Raw genomic sequence first — 19483 nt, 5'->3', positions numbered from 1 at the left:
CGGTGTTATAAATCTTGATCACAAAAAATTGTGATTTGACTAATATTGCATTGTCTACAGTCTATCACAAAAAAAATGTTATAAATCTCGATCACAAAAAATTGTGATTTGACTAATATTGCATTGTCTACAGTCTATCACAAAAAATTGAATAGAAAATATTTTTGGTACAAAAAGTTGGGACTAATTTCTTCCTTCCTAGGTGAAAAAATAGCACTCAATGCAAATCAACAAAATAATAAATAAATAAATCACAAAAAATTGAGCAAAATCAAAACCCAGAAATTGGACAAAACCCCCACCTGCCCAGAAAAGAAACCAATCAGGTGATGATCTGGTGCGGCAGAGAGCTTGATATCCTTCTTGTTGACTTTCCCACCGGAGTCATTGACCAGCACGTCAGCACCTACATTCAGCCTGTGCCTCTTGGTCTTCCAAAACATGATCTTGAACCTCACAGCAGTGGCCAAATCCACCCTGAAACTCACACTCCCATTGGGGTGGACCCCACTGGACACCGCCGTCCAGTTAAGCCATTGCTGGGGGCCCACGACCACGTTCTTGGTGGCCGTTTTCTGGTGGCCTTGGTAGAACCGGGGCACAGCAGAAGTTGAAACGGGCTTGGCGGTGGCGGTGGCGTTGGGCTGAATCCGGAAGGTGAGGTTGACGGTGTCGTAGAAAATTCCCTTGTCATTGTTGGTGTTTTTGAGCCGGAGGGTGACGAAGAGGGTGGTGTTTTTGGTGTCGTTTAGGGTCCCGTTGAGGGCAGGAAGGTAAAATGAGCGGATGGTGCACTTGGGGTTGGAGGTGCGGAGGCTCAGCCACAGGAAGAGGGCTGTGAGGCCGAGGGAGAATATGAAGCTGAAGCAGCACCTGCAGCACCCTTCTGATTGACCCGCCATGTTTGTGGTTAGAGAGAGAAATGTGAAGAGGGGTTACAGAGAGAAACGATTGGAAAAAATATTATTGATACTCTTGGTCTTGGTCACTTTACTTGGTGTTTGTTTAATCTTTATTAAGTCTTTGGTCTTTATTTATAGTACAGATCCTGTTCTGATCTTAAAAAAACAGAGCTTAAGGATTAAATGATCCGGGTCGTTAAAATTAGATCAAACGGTTAAAAGCAAGGAGTTTATCTAATATTATAATAATTGCAGCCGTTAGATCAAATTTCAACAGTTCGGATCATTTGATCATTAAGCTCCATTTTTTTAGATCCGAAAAAGATATTTACTTCTTTATTTAATCTTTATTAAAGTCTTTGGTACTATTTAATCTTTATTAAAGTCACTTGGTCCACATTTATATTCTTGTAACGGGGTATATACCCGGCAATACGTTGTATGTTGCTTCCTCGAGTGTATGTGCTTTTGTGCAAACCTCACGAGACTAATGCGAATCATATCAGATATGTTTATAAGACTTAAAACTTATAAAGTGTTTTGAGTTAAAAAAAGTTAAATTCAAGTATAGTATCAAACATTTACTCTAAGTTATCCAAAATTTAATTATCACTCAATAAGTCACTTAGTACTACGATCTAGTGATATTCCTTTTCATTTGTAAGTGAGAGATTTTAGGTCCGATTTTTGTCAAAGACGAATTTGAATCACATTATTACTAACCTATTATGAGGCCAAACCGATCTTCTCTCCCTTAATGTAGATAATATATTTTGTTAAAATTTTTATCACTCAATAAAATTCATATAAAATATCAAAAAAGTTGTTGGGTATTTTGAGTGATTTAAAAATAGGATTGAAGGAAGGTTCCAAGAAGTTTGGTAGAATAAGACTACTCCCTTTTAATAATTAAGTAAAATGCCCTTACATACAACTCCAAGGAAATTGCCAAGTTTTTACCTTCAACGACTCAAGAATTCAAGTCGATGTGCAACTTGATTGCTAAGAAAGTAGGGCATAATGTGCCTCTTGAAACCGTGTGATACACATTTGTTTCTCTCCATCTCAGTCGTCTATAGACTGATACAAAAACGTATACATTAGAATATCACAAATTCTATTGCATATCATAGGCAGATTAACTTAAAAAAATAGCATATTCTCTAAAAAAAAAAAAAAGAAAAAGAAATGTTTTTAGGATTTTTAAACTTAAAACTTATTCATTTATTTTCTCTCCTCCAGTTTCACTCCGAATCTATCTCTATTTTCTTCTTTCTCTCTCCTTCTCTCTCTTCTAATCTGTTCTCTTTATTCTATCTCTCATTCCTTCTTTCTCTCTCCTCCTCCCAATCTCCCCTAATCCTCTTTCTTCTTTCTCTCTTTTTGATTTATTTGTCCATTTTATGTTTTAAAAATTAAAATTTTTAAATCTCATACCAAACAGTTTTTGAGTCCTAACAAAAATTCAAGTGATGTTTCTGAGAAATGTTTTGAGAAATGATCAATTTTTTTTAATAGGATGCCAAATAGGCCCTTACATTTTGCACCCTCCAAGTTCTTGTGCAATCGCAACCTCAACATACGACACAAACTTTTATTGTAGTTGTAATCTCATGCATTTGTTAGTTAAACCATCAATTTGTTTGTTAACTGATGATGTGCCAATTGCGAATCCCATATTTTTGCTAATGCGCTTGTCAAAATTTTCCATGTGGACAAATGATGAGATCACCGATTCATGGCTTAGTACCGCCTTCTATAGTGGTCGATCGGGGCGAAACTTGGGTGGGTTATGCTCGGCGTGAAGAGAGGAGTTGAACCTAAGTGGTGGCATCGCCTTAAATCGCCGGAATCAGCCGAAAAATTGGTCGAAAAAATGCCCAGAAGACTGGGTCATGGACCGCATCGACCTGAAGCTTATCTCTCTACAATACAGAAGGCCAACCCCATTGTCGTGATCCAGAACGGGAAGGTAGCGGAACAGGGTTCACATAACGAATTGATTTTGTTAGGGGTGCAATGGAGCGTACTACAATATGATAAAGCTACAAACTGGAAGCTCACCTCCAAGGTGAACCAGAGAAATGCCAACAAAGTATTTAAGCATGTTGCATTGTGATATGTAGATTGACTTTGAATAGTTACCTCAATTTTTGTTAAATATGAGAAGAAATGTGAAGGGAACTTTAACGAAAAGCTCCCGTTACAGTTTACTTTAATGAAAAATCACATTTTTACACTAGAAAGTCAATCATGGTACTATTCATTTTGCCCTTTATTTTGTCCTTATCATTAAAACTCAAAGTTTTCAAGTCATTTTCATTAGTTTTCCTAAATTTGAATGTATGTTGTAGTTTTACATAACAGATCAGATAATATTATACACATAAGCTTGATATAAGAAATCCATTGCAATTTGTATTTGTGTTATGAGAAATTATTCTAAACTCAAACCCGACTCACTAACTTATCGTGTCAAAATAGATGAAGCCAAACTCATTTGCAAGTTTAAGTATCATGTCATGCTTTACCCATCTCTCTTTCTCTCCCCTTCTCTCTCTCTCTCGTCAAGTGTCAACTAATCAACAAAATTCTCACCCTCCTAATCTCTCTACCCTTCCAACCCCTCCTATTTGAACGATCACGGTTAAGCCACGTCAACATTTTATATTGATTTTTTTTATAGAGATAATAAGACAAAAAGTAATGTGTGAGAGGAGGGGATGGAAGGGGATGAGAATAAGAGGGTAGAGAATCCTCCTCCTAAGGTATAACCCAATACCATTTTCCAAGTATATTGGCATCATATTAAATTATTAACGTATCGGATATGATTTTGCAAGGTCTACTAACAAGCACATAAACTCATGGTCTAATACCAACCTAATCTTCATAGTTCCATTTTAAGTAGGGTAGTGCTACACTTATTGTGGATGCAAATTTCTGTCGTCTTCAGTCTTGACGAAAATGCACCTGCAAAACAATTAACACCTTTTATCAGAGACCTAAGCCTCACGCGCCCACGAGGTGGGGGGGGGGGTTAGGTCAACGGATCAACGATGCCTAAGTTCGTTTCTCTAAGAGAGTAAAGTGTTTTGAGGCTTTTTAGGGTTGTCCAAAGCTCTAAGAAATTGGTAGAATATGGAGTATTTATAGGGTTAGGGCTGGCCATATAGGGTTAAATGGAGAAAATATTCTCTAAATATTCCCAAGATATTTAATAGGAGATAAAATCTTGAGATAATAGGGTAATAATCCTTAATTGGTTTAAATTAGGATTACTTACTTGATTGGAGTCAATCTTTAATTAGGAATGTATTAAAGATAGGATTTGGGTAATTAATCCTTATCTTTAATTCCTTGCCATGGGCAGGTGAGTTGTGGGTAGTGGTGTTCAACTGCTGAGTCCTTCAGGGATATGAGCTGCGCGTGGGAGAATCTGAGAAGTCTGCCCATTTATTAAGGGCAATCTTGTCATTCTTGAATAAAAGTCCACATGTCGCCACTAGAATTTTTGGGATTATTTTTGGCTCCACAAATACCCCCACACCTACTGTGTTGCTCGCATGGAAAGGGCAGTCGGTGTAGAAATCCCAAGCTGCTTGGGCTTGTAGAGTTGTTTCCCAATTTGAACTTGATCTTTTTCCTTGATTGGGAGATAGACTTCTTCTAGGAAAAGGAAAATAATTGCCCCCAAATACCTATTTAATTCTGCCTTAAGCAGGGGATTAAATAAATTTGGAGAACAATCATTATTCCAACAAGAAAGAGAAACTGGAGGATATTTTTCTACCCCCTCCCCTAGCGTTCTTCTTTTCTTGCCCTTGCGAATAGTTGTTTCTCGTTGTCCTTCTTCTTCTATGTGCCGCGCCAAGGTAAGAAAATTTTGAATTTTTTATTCTTGAATTTTTGGGAGCTTTGGGGCTTGAAAAATTGGCTGGATGGGTGTCCTAGTTGTTGGTGACACACGACATGGATGTCGTGGGCTGCTATGCATGAAAAGGTAGCTTAGTGATGCGGCATGGGGTAAGCTGGCGCGGGCCAGGTGGTCAGCAAGAGGGAGAAAGAGATCGGCATTGGCCGGATCTCTCTGGCTGACGCATTGGGCTCGGGCCCGCTGAAGGTTGGAGATGAGGAGAGGTCTGCTCGGGCTGGTCCTCTTGCTGATGCATGCGGCTTGGGCCGTAAGGCCTAGGCTTGCCTTTTGAGGTGCTTAGCGCGTGGAGGAAGAGAAAGGAAAGGGGCGCGGGCCTCCCTTCCTGCTGGGCTGCGTCCGCGCGGCTTCTGTTGGGCCATATATATATATATATATATGTATATGCACACATCTTTTTTTTTTCTTTTTTTTTTTTCGCACTGCCTTCTAAATATTTTTCCTTCGTCCCTTTTTTTTTGCAGAGACTTTAAGATGTCTTCTTTTTATCGTAAAAATGACGAATATCCTTCACCTTTGTACCGTCAAGGTGGTTCTTCTAGTAAGGTGGGTTACTTCAAGGCTGCGCATGTTAAGATCAATTCTGACAAGCTATTTCGGGATTTTCTTGAGGCGTACAAGCATGTGATTCCGTCTGGGGCATCAAGTGGGTGAAAGATGATAGTGGCCATAAACTATGTGGAGAGAATGCCTCTGCTAGGAAAATAGCCATCAAATTCCACCTGTATTACTTTGTGTTGGGATTCACTTTTCCCATGTTGCGTCTTTTCCAGGAGGTGATCTGTTCCATAAAATGCCCGCTTGCTCACTGCTTTCCAAATGCAGTTCGTGTGATGATGGGATTTTCAAACTTGAGTAGGTTGTTTGATCTTGGCTTAACCATAAATGAGTTCTGGTATTTCTTTGAGATCGGCCATAATGAAGGTGTGAGGTAGCTGAGGTCTCACCATAGGCTGTTCGATGTTTCTAGCAAAGGTGATCATGACTTGGAGAGAGACACATTTGAGGTGAGCAGATAGTGGGAGTCTGACTCTTCTCCTAAGCTGCGTGTCCCGACTACCTTTATTAGTGGTAAGTGAACTACTTCATTCTTGTCCTACTTGAATTTTTGTTGAGCTACCCCATGATTTCAATTTATTGATCGTCTTTCTTACTTTGCGTAGATTCGGAGTTTGGCTCAACTTCAAGGACTTCGGCAGATATGAAGAAAATGCACGTTGCCTTGGGCATTCCTAATGAGTATAGTGAGTGGTGCTGGTTGCTCAACCCTCTTCGTTGGGAGAAATGTGGTCTGCCTTTGAAGGAAGAGATCAAACAGATAAAGGATGAGGCGTTGGCTCGCCAGATCGCTGTTGTAGAGCCTGCAGCCAACAAGGGTGGAAAGAAAAGATCTTCCTCACTTGCTCGTGAGCCTTCGGCCGAGAAGAAGCCAATGACTTCTTTTGTTGCTCGTGGGAGCTCATCTGCTGCCGAGAAGCTCGTCATTGATCTAATTTCTCCCAAGGTGGTGAGGAAGACTGTCGAGCCTAAGCCTATGAAACCTGCTACTCCGAAGGTGACTACATCCATTACTGAGAGACTTGCCAAGTGGAAGGGTTCGGTGGTGTCTCCAATGTCCAGGTTTGTATCAAAGCATCCATCGGGAGCTAAGTCTGAATCGGCTTTTAAGAGGCTCGCCGCTATGAAGAGTGGGAAGGTGATTCTGCTGCCATTGTGTTGCTTAGGCCCACTTCTCCTTCTGTTGTGACTGACTCGTCTGCTGAGAAGGGGAAATCTGCTCGCACGGGTAGTTGTGAGAGATCCACCGAGTCTGAAGCTGGAAAATTTCCTAAGGTTTGTGCACTGATGAAGGCTAACCTACTTGAGGATGCCAATGCATGCGCCAAGTTCGTTGACAGTGTTGGGAAAGTTGTCATCTGCTCAGACTCATTTGCGAAGCGTCCTGCTTACTTGATGAGTTCTTCCCTGATTGCTACACTGCATAAGACTTTGATCCTGGCAGCTGAGTCTATGCATGTTGATCAAAATGCTGTCAAGTGTGCTAAGGAGGTCGAAGTGACATTGATGGCTCAACTTCACTCGGTTGTTAAAAAGATCGAGAAGCTCGAATCTGAACTTGTTGTTTTGAAGGGATCTGATGTCTTTGCCCCTATTTCTTTGCAGTTGGAGATCGCTCATGAAGAGGCTACTCATTTGAATGCTAGGCTTAGTACGACTCAGGCGATGTTGGAAGTTGCAGAGAAGGAAATCAATCGTGTTTCTCCGGTTGTCAATGACCTTGAGCGTGTCAATTTGGAGTTACGATCTGCTTGTTTTTCCAAGGACGAAGAGCTTATCTTCATGCATGCTGAAGTGTCTCGTCTCAAGGAGATTGCTAGTAAGCTTGAGTCCAAGGAAATGGATCTGTAAGGCGTGCTGTTTGCTAGCGAGAACTTTAAAAATGAACTGGATGAGCTGCAGGGTGTTCACACTGGGCTTATTGAGGAGAATATGTAGTTGAAGAATGAGAAAGCTGGTCACGAAGTGGCGCTTGCTTCTTGTCATACCGATTTATACAAGCTTAGCTATGTAGACCATCTTCAGGGCAGGCCATTGGATTATGAATTTTCCAAGAATGACTTCAAGACTTTTTCCATTTTTCCAATTTATTTGCCTGATTTCTCATTTGAGGCTACCTTTGGTGGAGCAACTGAAGGTCAGGCAGTCTAAGCAGGGGCGGTTGAAGATGAGCTGATAGAAGCTTTAGTTGCTGGGAATGGCACGAAAGTCGAGGAACCAGTGGTTGCGCAAGCTGCTAAGGAGTAGTCTTTTGCTTAAACTTAGGAGTTTTTCTTATTTTCCTTTTTGTTCTGCTTTGCTTGAGCTGTGTTGGCCTTCGAGGTGGTTTATCAATTTGCTAGAAATTTAATAAACAACTTTCCTTGTTTTTCCTTCATCCTTCTATTTCGCCATGTCTTTTGTGAAACTTTACCGTAGGATGGGCGGCTAGGTGAGCTGCTTCAACGAAGCATTTGATCCCACGTCGTCACTTAGGTTTTAGTTTCAGCTTGTAGGCTTCATGAGCCTTGCTTGCTTATGGCGTATTGCAAAACTTTGCCTTAGGACGGGAACTTGAGTGGTCTACTACGATGGAGTAGTTGACTCACGTGGTCACTTTAGGCTTTAGGTAGCTTCGTAAACTTAACTGCAAGAGGAAAAAAACGCGATATTTTTAACTTATAGAACTGTTAGCCGAACTCATGTTTCTCGGAGGAAGCAGATAAGGTCCACGCAACTACTGTAGTCATGGCACTCAACTTTAATGGCTTCTTGAGCCTTGGCCCTCCCGGGGCATGTTGCGAGATTTTTTATTTATAGAGTCGTCGGCCGGACTCGTGCTTCTCGTAGGAAGCAGAGGAGGTCTACGCAACTATTATAGTCGTGACACTCAATGTTAGTGGCTTCTTGATCCTTGGCCATCCCGGGGCATGTTGCGAGATTTTTTACTTATAGAGTCGTCGGTCGGACTCGTGCTTCTTGTAGGAAGCAGATGAGGTCCGCGCAGCTACTATAGTCATGACACTCGACTTTAGTGGCTTCTTGAGCCCTGACCCTCCCGAGGCATATTGCGAGATTTTTGACTTATAAAGCAGTCGGTAGGACTCGTGTTTCTCGTAGAAAGTAGAGGAGGTCCGCGCAGCTACTATAGTCGTGATACTCGACTTTGTCCCAACAAAACTTAAACCATAAATCGTCGGTTGGAAGCGCTGCTTATAAGTAAGCAGGCAAGTCCATGTAGTCAAGGCAGACGTAAGTTCTGGCTTATGGGCTGCCTTGGGCTTATAGCCGTAGGGTCGTCGGCCGGGCGTCTTACTTACAGAAGCAGACGACCCATGTAACCACTTCATGCGTCATCCCTGGCTTTCGGAGACATTTTTTGGTGTGAGGTGTAGGCGAAGTCGCCTATCAGAGGCCATATTCTTCTGAGTCGCAGCTTTGATCCCTCAGGTTGCTTGACTAATATTGCAACACTTTAAAATCAAGCCACTTCATGAAAATCTGCACGTCGAGGATGAACCATCTTGTTCACGCGAGATCTGTCATGGGCAATTGTCTTGCGTTTAACTGTCTCTTCCGGTTAGAGACCCGGGTCCCGTGAAATTGAATCCTTCAATTGGCTAAGTCCATTCATGTGGAAGGACTATTTTAGCCAATTCTGGGAGTCATCCGGCTCAGGTGTTCGTTGACATTAGGGGAAACTGAGCAGTCGTACTACCTATCCACGTCTGGATATTCTGGATACGCCATGTTTGAACATGTAGAAGGCGCATTCTGTTTATCACAAGGGTGGTTATGCCATGTTTGCAGGGCATAGGGTATCTTACGCCATGTCTGCAGGGCAGAGGGCGTTTTTCACCATGTCTACAGGGCAGCGGGTGTCTTGCATTATGTCTGCTGGGCATTGGGTGTCTTGCACCATGTCTGCCGGGCAAATGGTGTCTTTCACCATGTCTGCAGGGCAGCGGGAGTCTTGTACCATGTCTGTCGAGTAGATGGTGTTTTTTACCATGTCTGCAGGTCAGCAGGTGTCTTGCACCATGTTTGCCGGGCAGAGGGTATCTTTCATTATGTCTGCCGGACGACGGGTGTCTTCACCATGTCCATCCGGCAGATGGTGTTTCCGCTTATCGCAGGAGGTAATCAGTTTGTTTATGTATTTGGCCCAGGCTTGTGAATTATTCCTTCAATTTTCATTGAAAATATAGGCTTTTATTAACTTTGCTCATAGGTAATAATGTTATAACAATTGATCATCCTCGGCATGCGAGGTCTCTGTCCGTCGAACTGCTTGAATCTTTGAACTTTTCATCTCAAACATGGTCCAAGGGATGATGGGAGGTCACACGTAGTACTTTCTCAGGTTGTAGGCATTTCACTGCTTGTCGATTTCTTTGTCATTCATGGTGGTGAGGGTGTAGCTTCCCTTTCTGCCTACTCGGCTGATTTTGTACGGACCTTCCCAGATGGGTGTCATCTTTTTGGAGTCTTCTCGTCGGGTGATGATGAAGGCTTTCCTGAGAACTAGGTTTTCTCGTTGGAACTGCCAGATTTTTGTCCTTTTGTTGTAGTTGAAGAGGAGATGCTGTTGATAGGTCGCAATGCAGGTGATAACTTTCTCGTGCTCTTCCTCTGCCAGGTCTAAGTTGGTAGCGATCTCCTTTTTGTTTTGCTCGAGGTTCGGCAGTATAGTGCTGATGCTTGGCACTACAACGTTGGGAGGAATGATCGCCTCAGAACCATACGCAAAGGAGAATGGAGTCTCGCCGGTTGCTCACTTTTTAGTGGTGCGATATGCCCATAGAACACCGGGGAGCTCGTCTGGCCACTTGCCCTTCTTGTCTAAGAGGGTCTTCTTAAGGCAATCGAGGATAGTCTTATTGGACGCTTAGGCCTGCTCGTTGCCCTGTGAGTATTGAGGCGTGGACATGTGTTATTGATGCCATATTTTTTGAAGAATCTTACCAAGTCTTTGCCCATGAACTGTGGGCCATTGTAGGTGACGATAGAGTGTGGGATGCTGAAGCGGCAGATGATGTTCTTCCATATGAAGCACTCTATGTCCGTCTAGGTAGTTGTGGTCATGGGTTCGGCGTCGACCCATTTTGTGAAGTAGTCGGTCATTACGATCATCATGCCTCTACCCCCAGTAGCAGGAGACATTGGTCCTACCAAGTTGATCGCCCATTGCATGAATGGCCATGGGTTTGTCTACGAATGGAGTTCGTTGGCAGGTAGTGTGGGCACATGCTTGAAGCACTGGCAGCTGTTGCACCCTTTGTACATACTCATTGGCGTCTTGATGCATGGTCGGCTAATAATAACCAGCGTTGAGAGCTTTCTGCGCCAATGATCGACCTCCGGAGTGGTTTCCACAGACACCTTCGTGGATTAAGCTAAGAATCTTCAGGTCGTCGGGAGGCGATAGGCAGTTAAGATGTGGTCCTGAAAAGAATCTTCGAACGAGCACGACGTTCCACATGTAGTAGCGTGCTACCTTTATTTGGAGCTTCCTAGATTCCAGTCTGTCTGCGGGGAACGTTCCATTGACTATGGAGTCGATGATGTGATCTTGCCAACTCGAGGTTGTGCTGATATGCGCCACTTCGCTTGCTGGTTCCTCATCTATGCTTGGCTTCTCCAGGTACTCGACCAGGATTGAGCGTTTGAGCTGATGGTCTAATGCGGAGCCTAGGCTTGCCAGTGCATCTGCATGGGCATTTTCTGCATGTGGAACCCGAGTGAGTGTGTATGCTTAGAACATCGCTAGCTGCTCTCGTACCTTCTCGAGGTATTAGGCCATTCTTGTATGTTTTGCTGCGTATTCCCCTAAAGTTTAGTTGGTGATCAGCTAGGAATCAGAATAGATTGCAAGCTTCTTAACCGCTAGGTTTTTTGCCAATCGGAGACCTGCTAGTAGGGCTTCATACTCTACTTTGTTGTTCGATGCTTTGAAGTTTAGAATGATCGCCTACTTGAGTATTGAGCCGTCTGAGGTAGTGAGAACTAGGCCTGCTCTCGATCCTTGATGGTTGGATGACCTATCGACTTGCAAACGCTAGAAAACTCCATCAGGTGGGGCAGGTATGGCTATGGTGTGCTCGACTACCTCTAGGGCCCTTTCGGGCTATGGCTATGGCTATGGTGTGCTCGACTACCTCTAGGGCCTTTTCGGGCTGTGTTGCTGCATCCTTCAGGCTCGGGGTGAATTTTGCTATGAAGTCTGCCAGTGCTTGGGCTTTTATTATCATGCAGGGTTGGTTTGCTAAGTCGTATTGACCAAGTTCCAACGCCCACTTCATTACTCGCTGAGAAGTGTTCGGACTATGCAAAACTAATTGCAGTGGGTATTGGGTCATGATGATGATCGAATGCCCTTGGAAGTAGGGTCTGAGCTTCCGAGCTGCAACAACTAGCGCCAAAATTAGTTTTTTGATCTTCGGGTATCTGGTTTCCGCATCGAGGATAGCTTTAGATGTGTAGAATACAGGCAGTTGGGCCTTCAACTTTTCTCGTATGAGGGCAGAGCTTACTGCTACTTTTGATACCGCCAGATAGATGCATAGGTTCTCTGCTGTTTCTGGTTTGGATAGTAGTAAAGGTGATGTCAAGTACTGCTTCAGGTCCTGAAATGCTTTTTCGCACTCATCGTCCGATTTTTCCTTCTGTGCTTTTTTAATTACCTTGAAGAAAGGCTTACATCGGTTGGTAGATCATGAAAGGAAGCAATTGAGTGCGGCTCCTCGTCCGGTCATACTTTGGATCTCCTTCAAAGTTGAAGGCGATTTCATGTCTAAGATCGTTTTGATCTGCCTTGGATGAGCATCGATTCCTCGTTGGGTTACAAGGTACCCTAAGAATCGGCCTGAGGAGACGCCAAATGTGCACTTGGCTGGGTTGAGCTTCGTGTTGTACTCTCAAAGAATGGCAAAAGTTTCTGCCAAGTTACAAATGTGGTCTGACCGTTACTTGCCTTTCACCATGATGTCGTCGATGTAGACTTCCATTGTGACCCCGATTTGCTTCTTGAACATCGTGTTTATGAGTCGCTGGTAGGTTGCTCCTGCGTTCTTGAGGCCAAAAGGCATGACCTTGTAGTAGTATCTGCCTCGCTCGATCATGAATTCAATTTTTTCCTTGTCAGGCTTGTGCATGGCAATCTGATTGTAGCCTGAATATGTATCCAAGAAGCTGAGCAGCCGATTCCCGAATGTTGAGTCAACGAGAAGGTCGATTCGGGGAACCGGTAGTTGTCTTTAAGGCATGCCTTGTTGAGGTCGGTGTAATCCAAGCATACTCTCAATTTGCCCTTCTCTTTTTTCATTACTAGCACGACGTTGACCAACCATGCTAAATGTGCCACTTTCTCAATGAATCCGGCCTCTAGTAGCTTGTTGATCTCTGCCTCAATGATCGCCACTCGCTGGGGTGTGAAATGTCGCCTTTTTTGGATCACAGGTTTTGCAGCAGGGTCGATGTGCAGCTTGTGACAAACTATCGCTGAATCAATACCGAGCATGTCAGAGGGTGACCATGTGAAGATGTCACGATTTTCCCTAAGGAAAGCCGTGAGTTCTTCCTTCTCTGTTGGGCTCAGACATGAGCCAATTCTAGCCATCTTTTTCGGCTGGTGGGGGTCAAGAATGATGTTTTCGGCGTCTTCTTTGGGTTTCCATCCTGACTCATCTTCCAGGGCATTGTCGACCTTAACGCCATCTTTTTGACTTGTCTGCTGTAATTACTATTTGGCAGATGTAGAGTCGTCTTTCTGTACTTCAGCTGCTACTACTGGGGTGAAAGATTTCTTTTTCGACTTTTTAAGAACTGGTATAGTGCATCGCCTGGACATGGCCTGGTCGCCTTTGATTTCTCCGACTGCTCTTCCCGGGATGCGAAATCAGATTTTCTAATACTCGACAAAGGTCACAACTCCAATCTTCACTAGCCAGGGTCGGCCCAATATCCTGCTGTGAGGAGATGGGTCGCTGATAATCATGAAGGTTTGCGACGAGACGATCGGCGGGTTGGTTACATCGAGTGTGATAATGCTAATGACAGTTGAGGTAGGTCAGTTGAATCCGGTCAAGACTCCTACTTTGCGTTAGACCGTGCTTTCCAGGCTCATCTTCTGGATGACCGACAGTTGTAGGAGGTTGATTGAGCTACCGTTGTCCACCATGACTCTGTCAACGATGGTGTGGGCCAATTGTAGAGAAATCACCAGGGCGTCGTTGTGGGGAAAGTCTACTCCTTCAGTGTCCTGCTCGGTGAAGCCGACGATTGGTCCAAGCCCAACATTTATGGCTTAAACCTGATTGACCGATCTCGCATGCTGGATTTTCCTTTTCTTGGAGTTATTGATGGCCCCCAGATGTTCAGATTCGGAAAAGATTCCATTGATTTGGATTGTCTTGGTTAAGGGTTCAGCATCGGTATCTGCTTCTCGCCTTGGCCTGGCAGTCGGTCTATCGATATACTAGTCGCACTTGCCTTTCTTTACAAATTGCTCGATGTACCTCCTCTATATGGTGCACTCATTGGTTGTGTGCCCAGAACCCTTGTGGAATGCATAATACTTGGTCTGGTCCATCTTTAAGGTGTCGCCCTTTATAGGCGGCGGTGGCTTGAACCATGGCTTATCCTTGAGGTCGTGAAGGATTTGGCTGATCTGGACTGAGAACTTGGTGTATGACTTGGGTGCCGTGCCTTCTTTCACTGGTGACCGGTTCCTGTGCTTGTCTCTTGGCTTACTTTTGATATTGAGCAGTTTATCGCTCGCCTTCTTCTGAGTCGGTTTCGCGGATCTGCGTGGCTGCTCAGGCGGCTTCTAGGAGCGTTTTTCCTTGTCCTAGAGGGAGTGCTTTTCTGCTAAAGCATAAGAGTTTTCCGACGATTTTTTCCTTTTCTGCTTTGAATCTCTTGATATAAGTACATAGTGATTCCTTCAGGTTTTTTTTCATGCTGAAAAGGTGGTCAAATCTTTTCTTGATTGAACAGTAGAATGAATACTACTTAGTGAAAACCAAGGAAAGTTCATCGAAGTTCTGGATTGAACGTGGCGGCAGAGTGTGGAACCAGTCTTGCGCTTCACCTTGTAGCGTCGTGGCAAAGATCTTGCACATGAGAGTATCATTATTGGCGTAGAGGGTCATGACACTTCAGTAGTGCATCAAGTGTCTGTCCGGATCTTCATATCCCCTAAAAAGGGTGAAATATGGCAGGTTGAACTTCCGCAATGGTTCCGTCCACTCGATCTCATCTGTGAATGGTGACCTACTTAAGTTGGCCACGTCTCTACGGAGGGCATTGTCAGTAGTGTCAATGTGCTGGAATTCGCGCAACTGCTCTGCTACGAGCCTTTGTACTTCCTCCTGGATTTGCACCTGGTGGGGCAGCGGATCCTTCGGCTACCCCCGGTGTTGACCTGCTGGTCTATGTTGCTCTTTGGCTCTCTTGCTTGTCTGTACCGCGGTTGCGATGCACGAAGTTCGCCTTGTGCTGCACGCCGTCTCTTTGGGCCGGGGCTGCCAGTGGAACTTGAGCTAGACTGACCACGTGCTCTTCTCTGGGCGTCATGCAGCTGCCTATTTCGTTGCCTCGTAGGAGAATCTCCTTGCGGGCCTAGTCTCGTGTGGATGCTTCTCCCGGAAGGTCTTGAGTGCTCGCTGGAGTGTGGACCCAACCTCGAATGCACACTGACTCGTAAACTGAGTTGGGAATGAACGTTTCTCTGCGTATCTAGGCGGGAGAAGACGTTTCCCCGAGGGCCCAAACGAGAGTGTACACTGCCCAAATGCTCGGTTCGTGGCTGGTTGAGCGGCTTTTTATCGGGACATCGCTGGAATGAGTCATGTTCTTCCGCCTTTGTCTTGCTCGGGACACCTCGTTTGGGGCACACTGCATCTTAATGCGCTCGAGGAGTTGGTTCACCAAGGTGGTCTCTGCGCGAGGGCGTTCGTCAAATTGGCGACCTACTGAGGCAGGTGGTGCTCTCCATTTGGATTGGAAAAGCCTGGATAATGGGCGTATGCATGTGTGGTGAAAGTATAGTAGACTGCAAGTACAAAGCTTGAGCCCATAGCAGGTAGTCTTTGGATCTACATGGTCCCGGGCCTTCCTGGTCGTTAGGCTGCCACATCTTGGCCTGTTGGCTAAGTGTCTTGGGCTTGGGCCCGCTGAGCTGCTTGGCTGGCAATAGCTATCGAATTCTGGGCTCGAGTTTGGGCTTACTGTGTAACAAGGCCAGTTGTTGCATTGGGTAGGTTCTCCTGCCCAGGGCTCGCTGTGGCAGCTGCCAAGTTCTGGGCCTCCTGCCCATGGGCTTGGAAATAGACCTAGGCCTCATGCCTAGGGTTAGGTGGAAGTGGTGCCGTGGCCTGGTGGCTTTGCCGTGGCTACTGGGTCAAGGTGGTAACAGTGGTGACGCGGCTTCACGACAATAAGGCTCCTCCTGCTGTCGTGTTGAGCCTTGAGGACCTCCGTCGTGGGGTTATGTCCTCATCTCTACTCTCCGGTCCAAATCCTTGCACGTACGATGTTCCATTCGTCGTAATTTCTGAATTTTCTACCATTGTATCATTTATTCAGGGATTGATCAAGAAACTTTTCTAGGAAAAATTAATTGATACGACGTGTGCGAAATTCAACGTAACAGAAAATTCAAGAAACAAATGCGAGAGGCTTCTTCGAGTATTTTAAATCAACTCTTAATGAAAGCACCAATTTGTGGATGCAAATTTTTACCGTCTTCAATCTTGACGAAAATACACCTGCAAAACAATTAATACCTTTGATCAGAGACCTAAGCCACCGCGCCCACGAGGTGGGGGGGGGGTTAGGTCAACAGATCTTCGACGCCTAAGTTAGTTTCTCTGAGAGAGTAAAATGTTTTGATACTTTTTAGGGTTATCCAAAGCTCTAAGAAAATGGTAGAATATGGAGTATTTATAGGGCTATGGCTGGCCATATAGGGTTAAATGAAGACAATAATCTCTAAATATTCCCAAGATATTTATTAGGAGATAATAGGGTAATAATCCTTAATTGGTTTAAATTAGGATTATTTACTTGATTGAAGTCAATTTTTAATTAGGAATGTATTAAAAATAGGATTTGGGTAAGTAATCATTATCTTTAATTCCTTGCCATGGGCATGTGAGCTGTGGGCAGTGGTGTTCAGCTGCTGAGTCCTTCAGGATGTGAGCTACGTGTGGGAGAATCTGAGAAGTCTGCCCATTTATTAAGGGCAATCTTGTCCTTTTTGAATAAAAGTCTACGTATCGCCACTAGAATTTTTGAGATTATTTTTTGCTCCACACTTATCATTTATTTATACCATTATTTGTATCATTTCTCTAGTAGAAGAAAGACATGTCAATAAGTTTCATCTCTATTAAAAAAATAGTACAAATAGTTGAAAATCTATGGAAATCTCCATGTCTAACCCCATACAGACTATGGAAATCTGATTCCGAAAACATCAGAATTGGTAGCCAATTGAAATCGGACCACGTTCTTTTGTGGGACTACCTACTTTTGCAAACTTACACAAAAAAAACAAAAAAAAAACCCTCAAGGCTTAAATTGTCTTCTTGGGCATCATTATTATTTATTTCCAACCAATTTATTTTCCTACTCACACACACAGATCGCTCCATAACTCTAGGATTTGACGTGGTCTCATTTTCGCGATAACTTTCTGTGACCTCATTATTCAGTGATGACCGTTGTGTTTGCTGGTATCTCTATGTTACGACTATCGTTATTGTGACAGATCTGTAGTGGTAGATTTGTGCGCTTGGCGACTGTGTGGTTGAGCTTGTGGGTGTCTACTAGGGGTTTAATGTTATTTGTCTGTTTTGTGCAAATTCATTCCAGATCAATTTTTTAGTCACTGAAATTATGTACCCAATGACACTCTGTAATTGTTTGGTGTTGATTAATAAAAGACTATGATATCGTTTCTTGTAAAAAAAAAAAAAAAAAAAAAAAAAAAACTCCAGGATTTAAAATAAATGGTATATAAAGAGAACGATAGTGCAGTGGTAGACTTGGTTTAGGCCAATTGGCCAAGTCAGAGCGTCTAGACAAATAAACAACATTTGACAGTTATAAATCTCGGTTCTTAGTGAGCGGGATTCTGATTTGACTAAGTTACATTGTCTACAGTATATCACAAAAAATTGAATAAAAAATATTTTAAGGTAAAAAAGTTGGGACTAATTTCTTCCTTGCTTAAAAAATAGCACTGATTACAAATCAACAAAATAAAAAAAATGCAACAAGAATAACAAAGTCTTTCACTATAAAAATTCTAAAAAATAAAAAAAAAAAATCACAAAAAATTGAGCAAAATCAAAACCAAGAAATTGGACAAAACCCCCACCTGCCCAGAAAAGAAACCAATCAGGTGATGATCTGGTGCAGCAGAGAGCTTGATATCCTTCTCGTTGACTTTCCCGCCGGAGTCATTGACCAGCACGTCAGCACCAACATTCAGCCTGTGCCTCTTGGTCTTCCAAAACATGATCTTGAACCTCACAGCAGTGGCCAAATCCACCCTGAAATTCACACTCCCATTGGGGTGGACCCCACTGGACACCGCTGTCCAGTTGAGCCACTCTTGGGGGCCCACGACCAAGTTCTTGGTGGCCGTCTTCTTGTGGCCCTGGTAGAACCGGGGCACAGCAGAAGTTGCTACGGGCATGCTGGTGGCATTGGGCAGCAGCCGGAAGGTGAGGTTGACGGCATCATAGTAAACTCCCTTTTCACTGTTGGTGTTTTTGAGCCGGAGGGCGACGAAGAGGGTCGTGTTTTTGGTGTCGTTTAGGGTCCGGTTGAGGGCAGGAAGGTAAAATGAGTGGATGGTGCACTTGGGGTTGGAGGTGCGGAGGCTCAGCCACATGGAGAGGGCTGTGAGGCCGAGGGTGAATATGATGTTGAAGCAGCGCCTGCAGCACCCGGGTGATGGATCCGCCATGTTTGTGGTTGGAGAGAGAAATGGGAAGAGGATTATAGTCTTATAGAGAGAGGGAGAGAGAGAAACGATTGGAAAAATGATTATTGATGCTCTTAGTAACTTCACTTGGTGTTTATTTAATCTTTATGAATTTCTTTTTTTTTTGTCGAAATCTTTAATTATTAATGTCTTTGTCTTTATTTAATCTTTACACAAGTCTTTGGTAGTATTAATCTTTATTAAAGCCAATTGGTCTTTATTTATATTCTCGTAATGTGATGAAATCTGTGATATTCCGATGAATACGCTTTTCTACCAATCTCACTAATTCCATAGCCGAGTAAGACGAGAGCAACAAATATGTATGCACAGGATTTCAATATTAAGGCTCTTGGAGTCTTAACTAAACTACCAGCTAAATGTAGAAACCCTAACGTTCAAAAATCCTTTCTAAGCACAAGAAGCAAAATATGGAAATAAGACGAAGAAAACAAGGATAGAAAATGTCATACGACTCATACCCCTACCCGACCACGAAAATATGGAAATATTTTCCTTTCATGATCGAAGCTAGGATTAACTCAAACATTAATCCAGATGATCCCTAGTTCAATCACCACATGAATATTCCTTTTGTGCATTCGACCCTAACAAACGTCTACATATATGCTTATTACTTGGACATTTGATCTAGAATCCCTATACTCACCTGTCCATTCTGTGCCACCGGAAGGTGTGGTTGACGGCGTCGTATAAAACTCTCTTGTCATTGTTGGTGTTTTTGAGCCGGAGGGTGACGAAGAGGGTGGAACTTTTGGTGTCGACGCTCAGCCACATGAAGAGGGCTATGAGGCCGAGAGTGAATATTAAGCTGAAGCAGCACCTGCAGCACCCGGCTGATTGATCCTCCATGTTTGTGGTTAGAGAGAGAGAAATAAAAAGAGGGTTAGAGAGAGAGAGAGAGAAATGATTGGAAAAAATATTATTGATACTCTTGGTCACTTCACTTAGTGTTTATGTAATCTTAGGTACTGTTAAAGTCTTTGGTACTGTTCGGTCTTTAATTTAATCTTTATAAAAGTCTTTGGTATTATTTAATCTTTATTAAAGTCACTTGGTCTTTATTTGTATTCTTGTTGCCGGGCATATACT

At 43.6% G+C, this 19483-nt stretch overlaps 1 protein-coding gene across 2 annotated transcripts; it reads right to left on the bottom strand.

Annotated features, from left to right (window-relative positions):
• Positions 1-76: 76 nt before the first annotated feature.
• LOC126616428 (protein NDR1-like) lies at positions 77-19290 on the bottom strand. Of its 2 annotated transcripts, XM_050284482.1 has the most exons (3): positions 19041-19290; positions 17863-18323; positions 77-406 (listed from the first exon to the last, which is right to left on the bottom strand). In XM_050284482.1, the coding sequence occupies exons 1-3, from the start codon at positions 19241-19243 to the stop codon at positions 252-254; spliced, it is 819 nt and encodes a 272-aa protein (XP_050140439.1). In that variant the 5' UTR covers positions 19244-19290; the 3' UTR covers positions 77-251. The 2 variants fall into 2 exon arrangements, with proteins under 2 accessions (XP_050140439.1, XP_050140440.1); XM_050284483.1 differs by lacking the exon at positions 77-406 and having other exon boundaries at positions 17556-18323.
• Between the last annotated feature and the right edge of the window lie 193 nt (positions 19291-19483).

Source organism: Malus sylvestris, chromosome 3, assembly GCF_916048215.2.
Source record: "Malus sylvestris chromosome 3, drMalSylv7.2, whole genome shotgun sequence".
NCBI lineage: Eukaryota > Viridiplantae > Streptophyta > Magnoliopsida > Rosales > Rosaceae > Malus > Malus sylvestris.
This window is presented reverse-complemented; position numbering and strand designations above follow the sequence as displayed.

What these genes read in the sequence shown, in the direction of transcription:
- LOC126616428 (XM_050284482.1), bottom strand. Translation starts at nt 19,243, where the DNA reads ATGGAGGATCAATCAGCCGGGTGCTGCAGGTGCTGCTTCAGCTTAATA. An exon ending in CGGTGGCACAGAATGGACAG is followed by an intron (nt 18,324 to 19,040) that starts GTGAGTATAGGG and finishes CGGGTGCTGCAG; the next exon opens with GCGCTGCTTCAACATCATAT. An exon ending in GAGGCACAGGCTGAATGTTG is followed by an intron (nt 407 to 17,862) that starts GTGCTGACGTGC and finishes GGCTGAATGTAG; the next exon opens with GTGCTGACGTGCTGGTCAAT.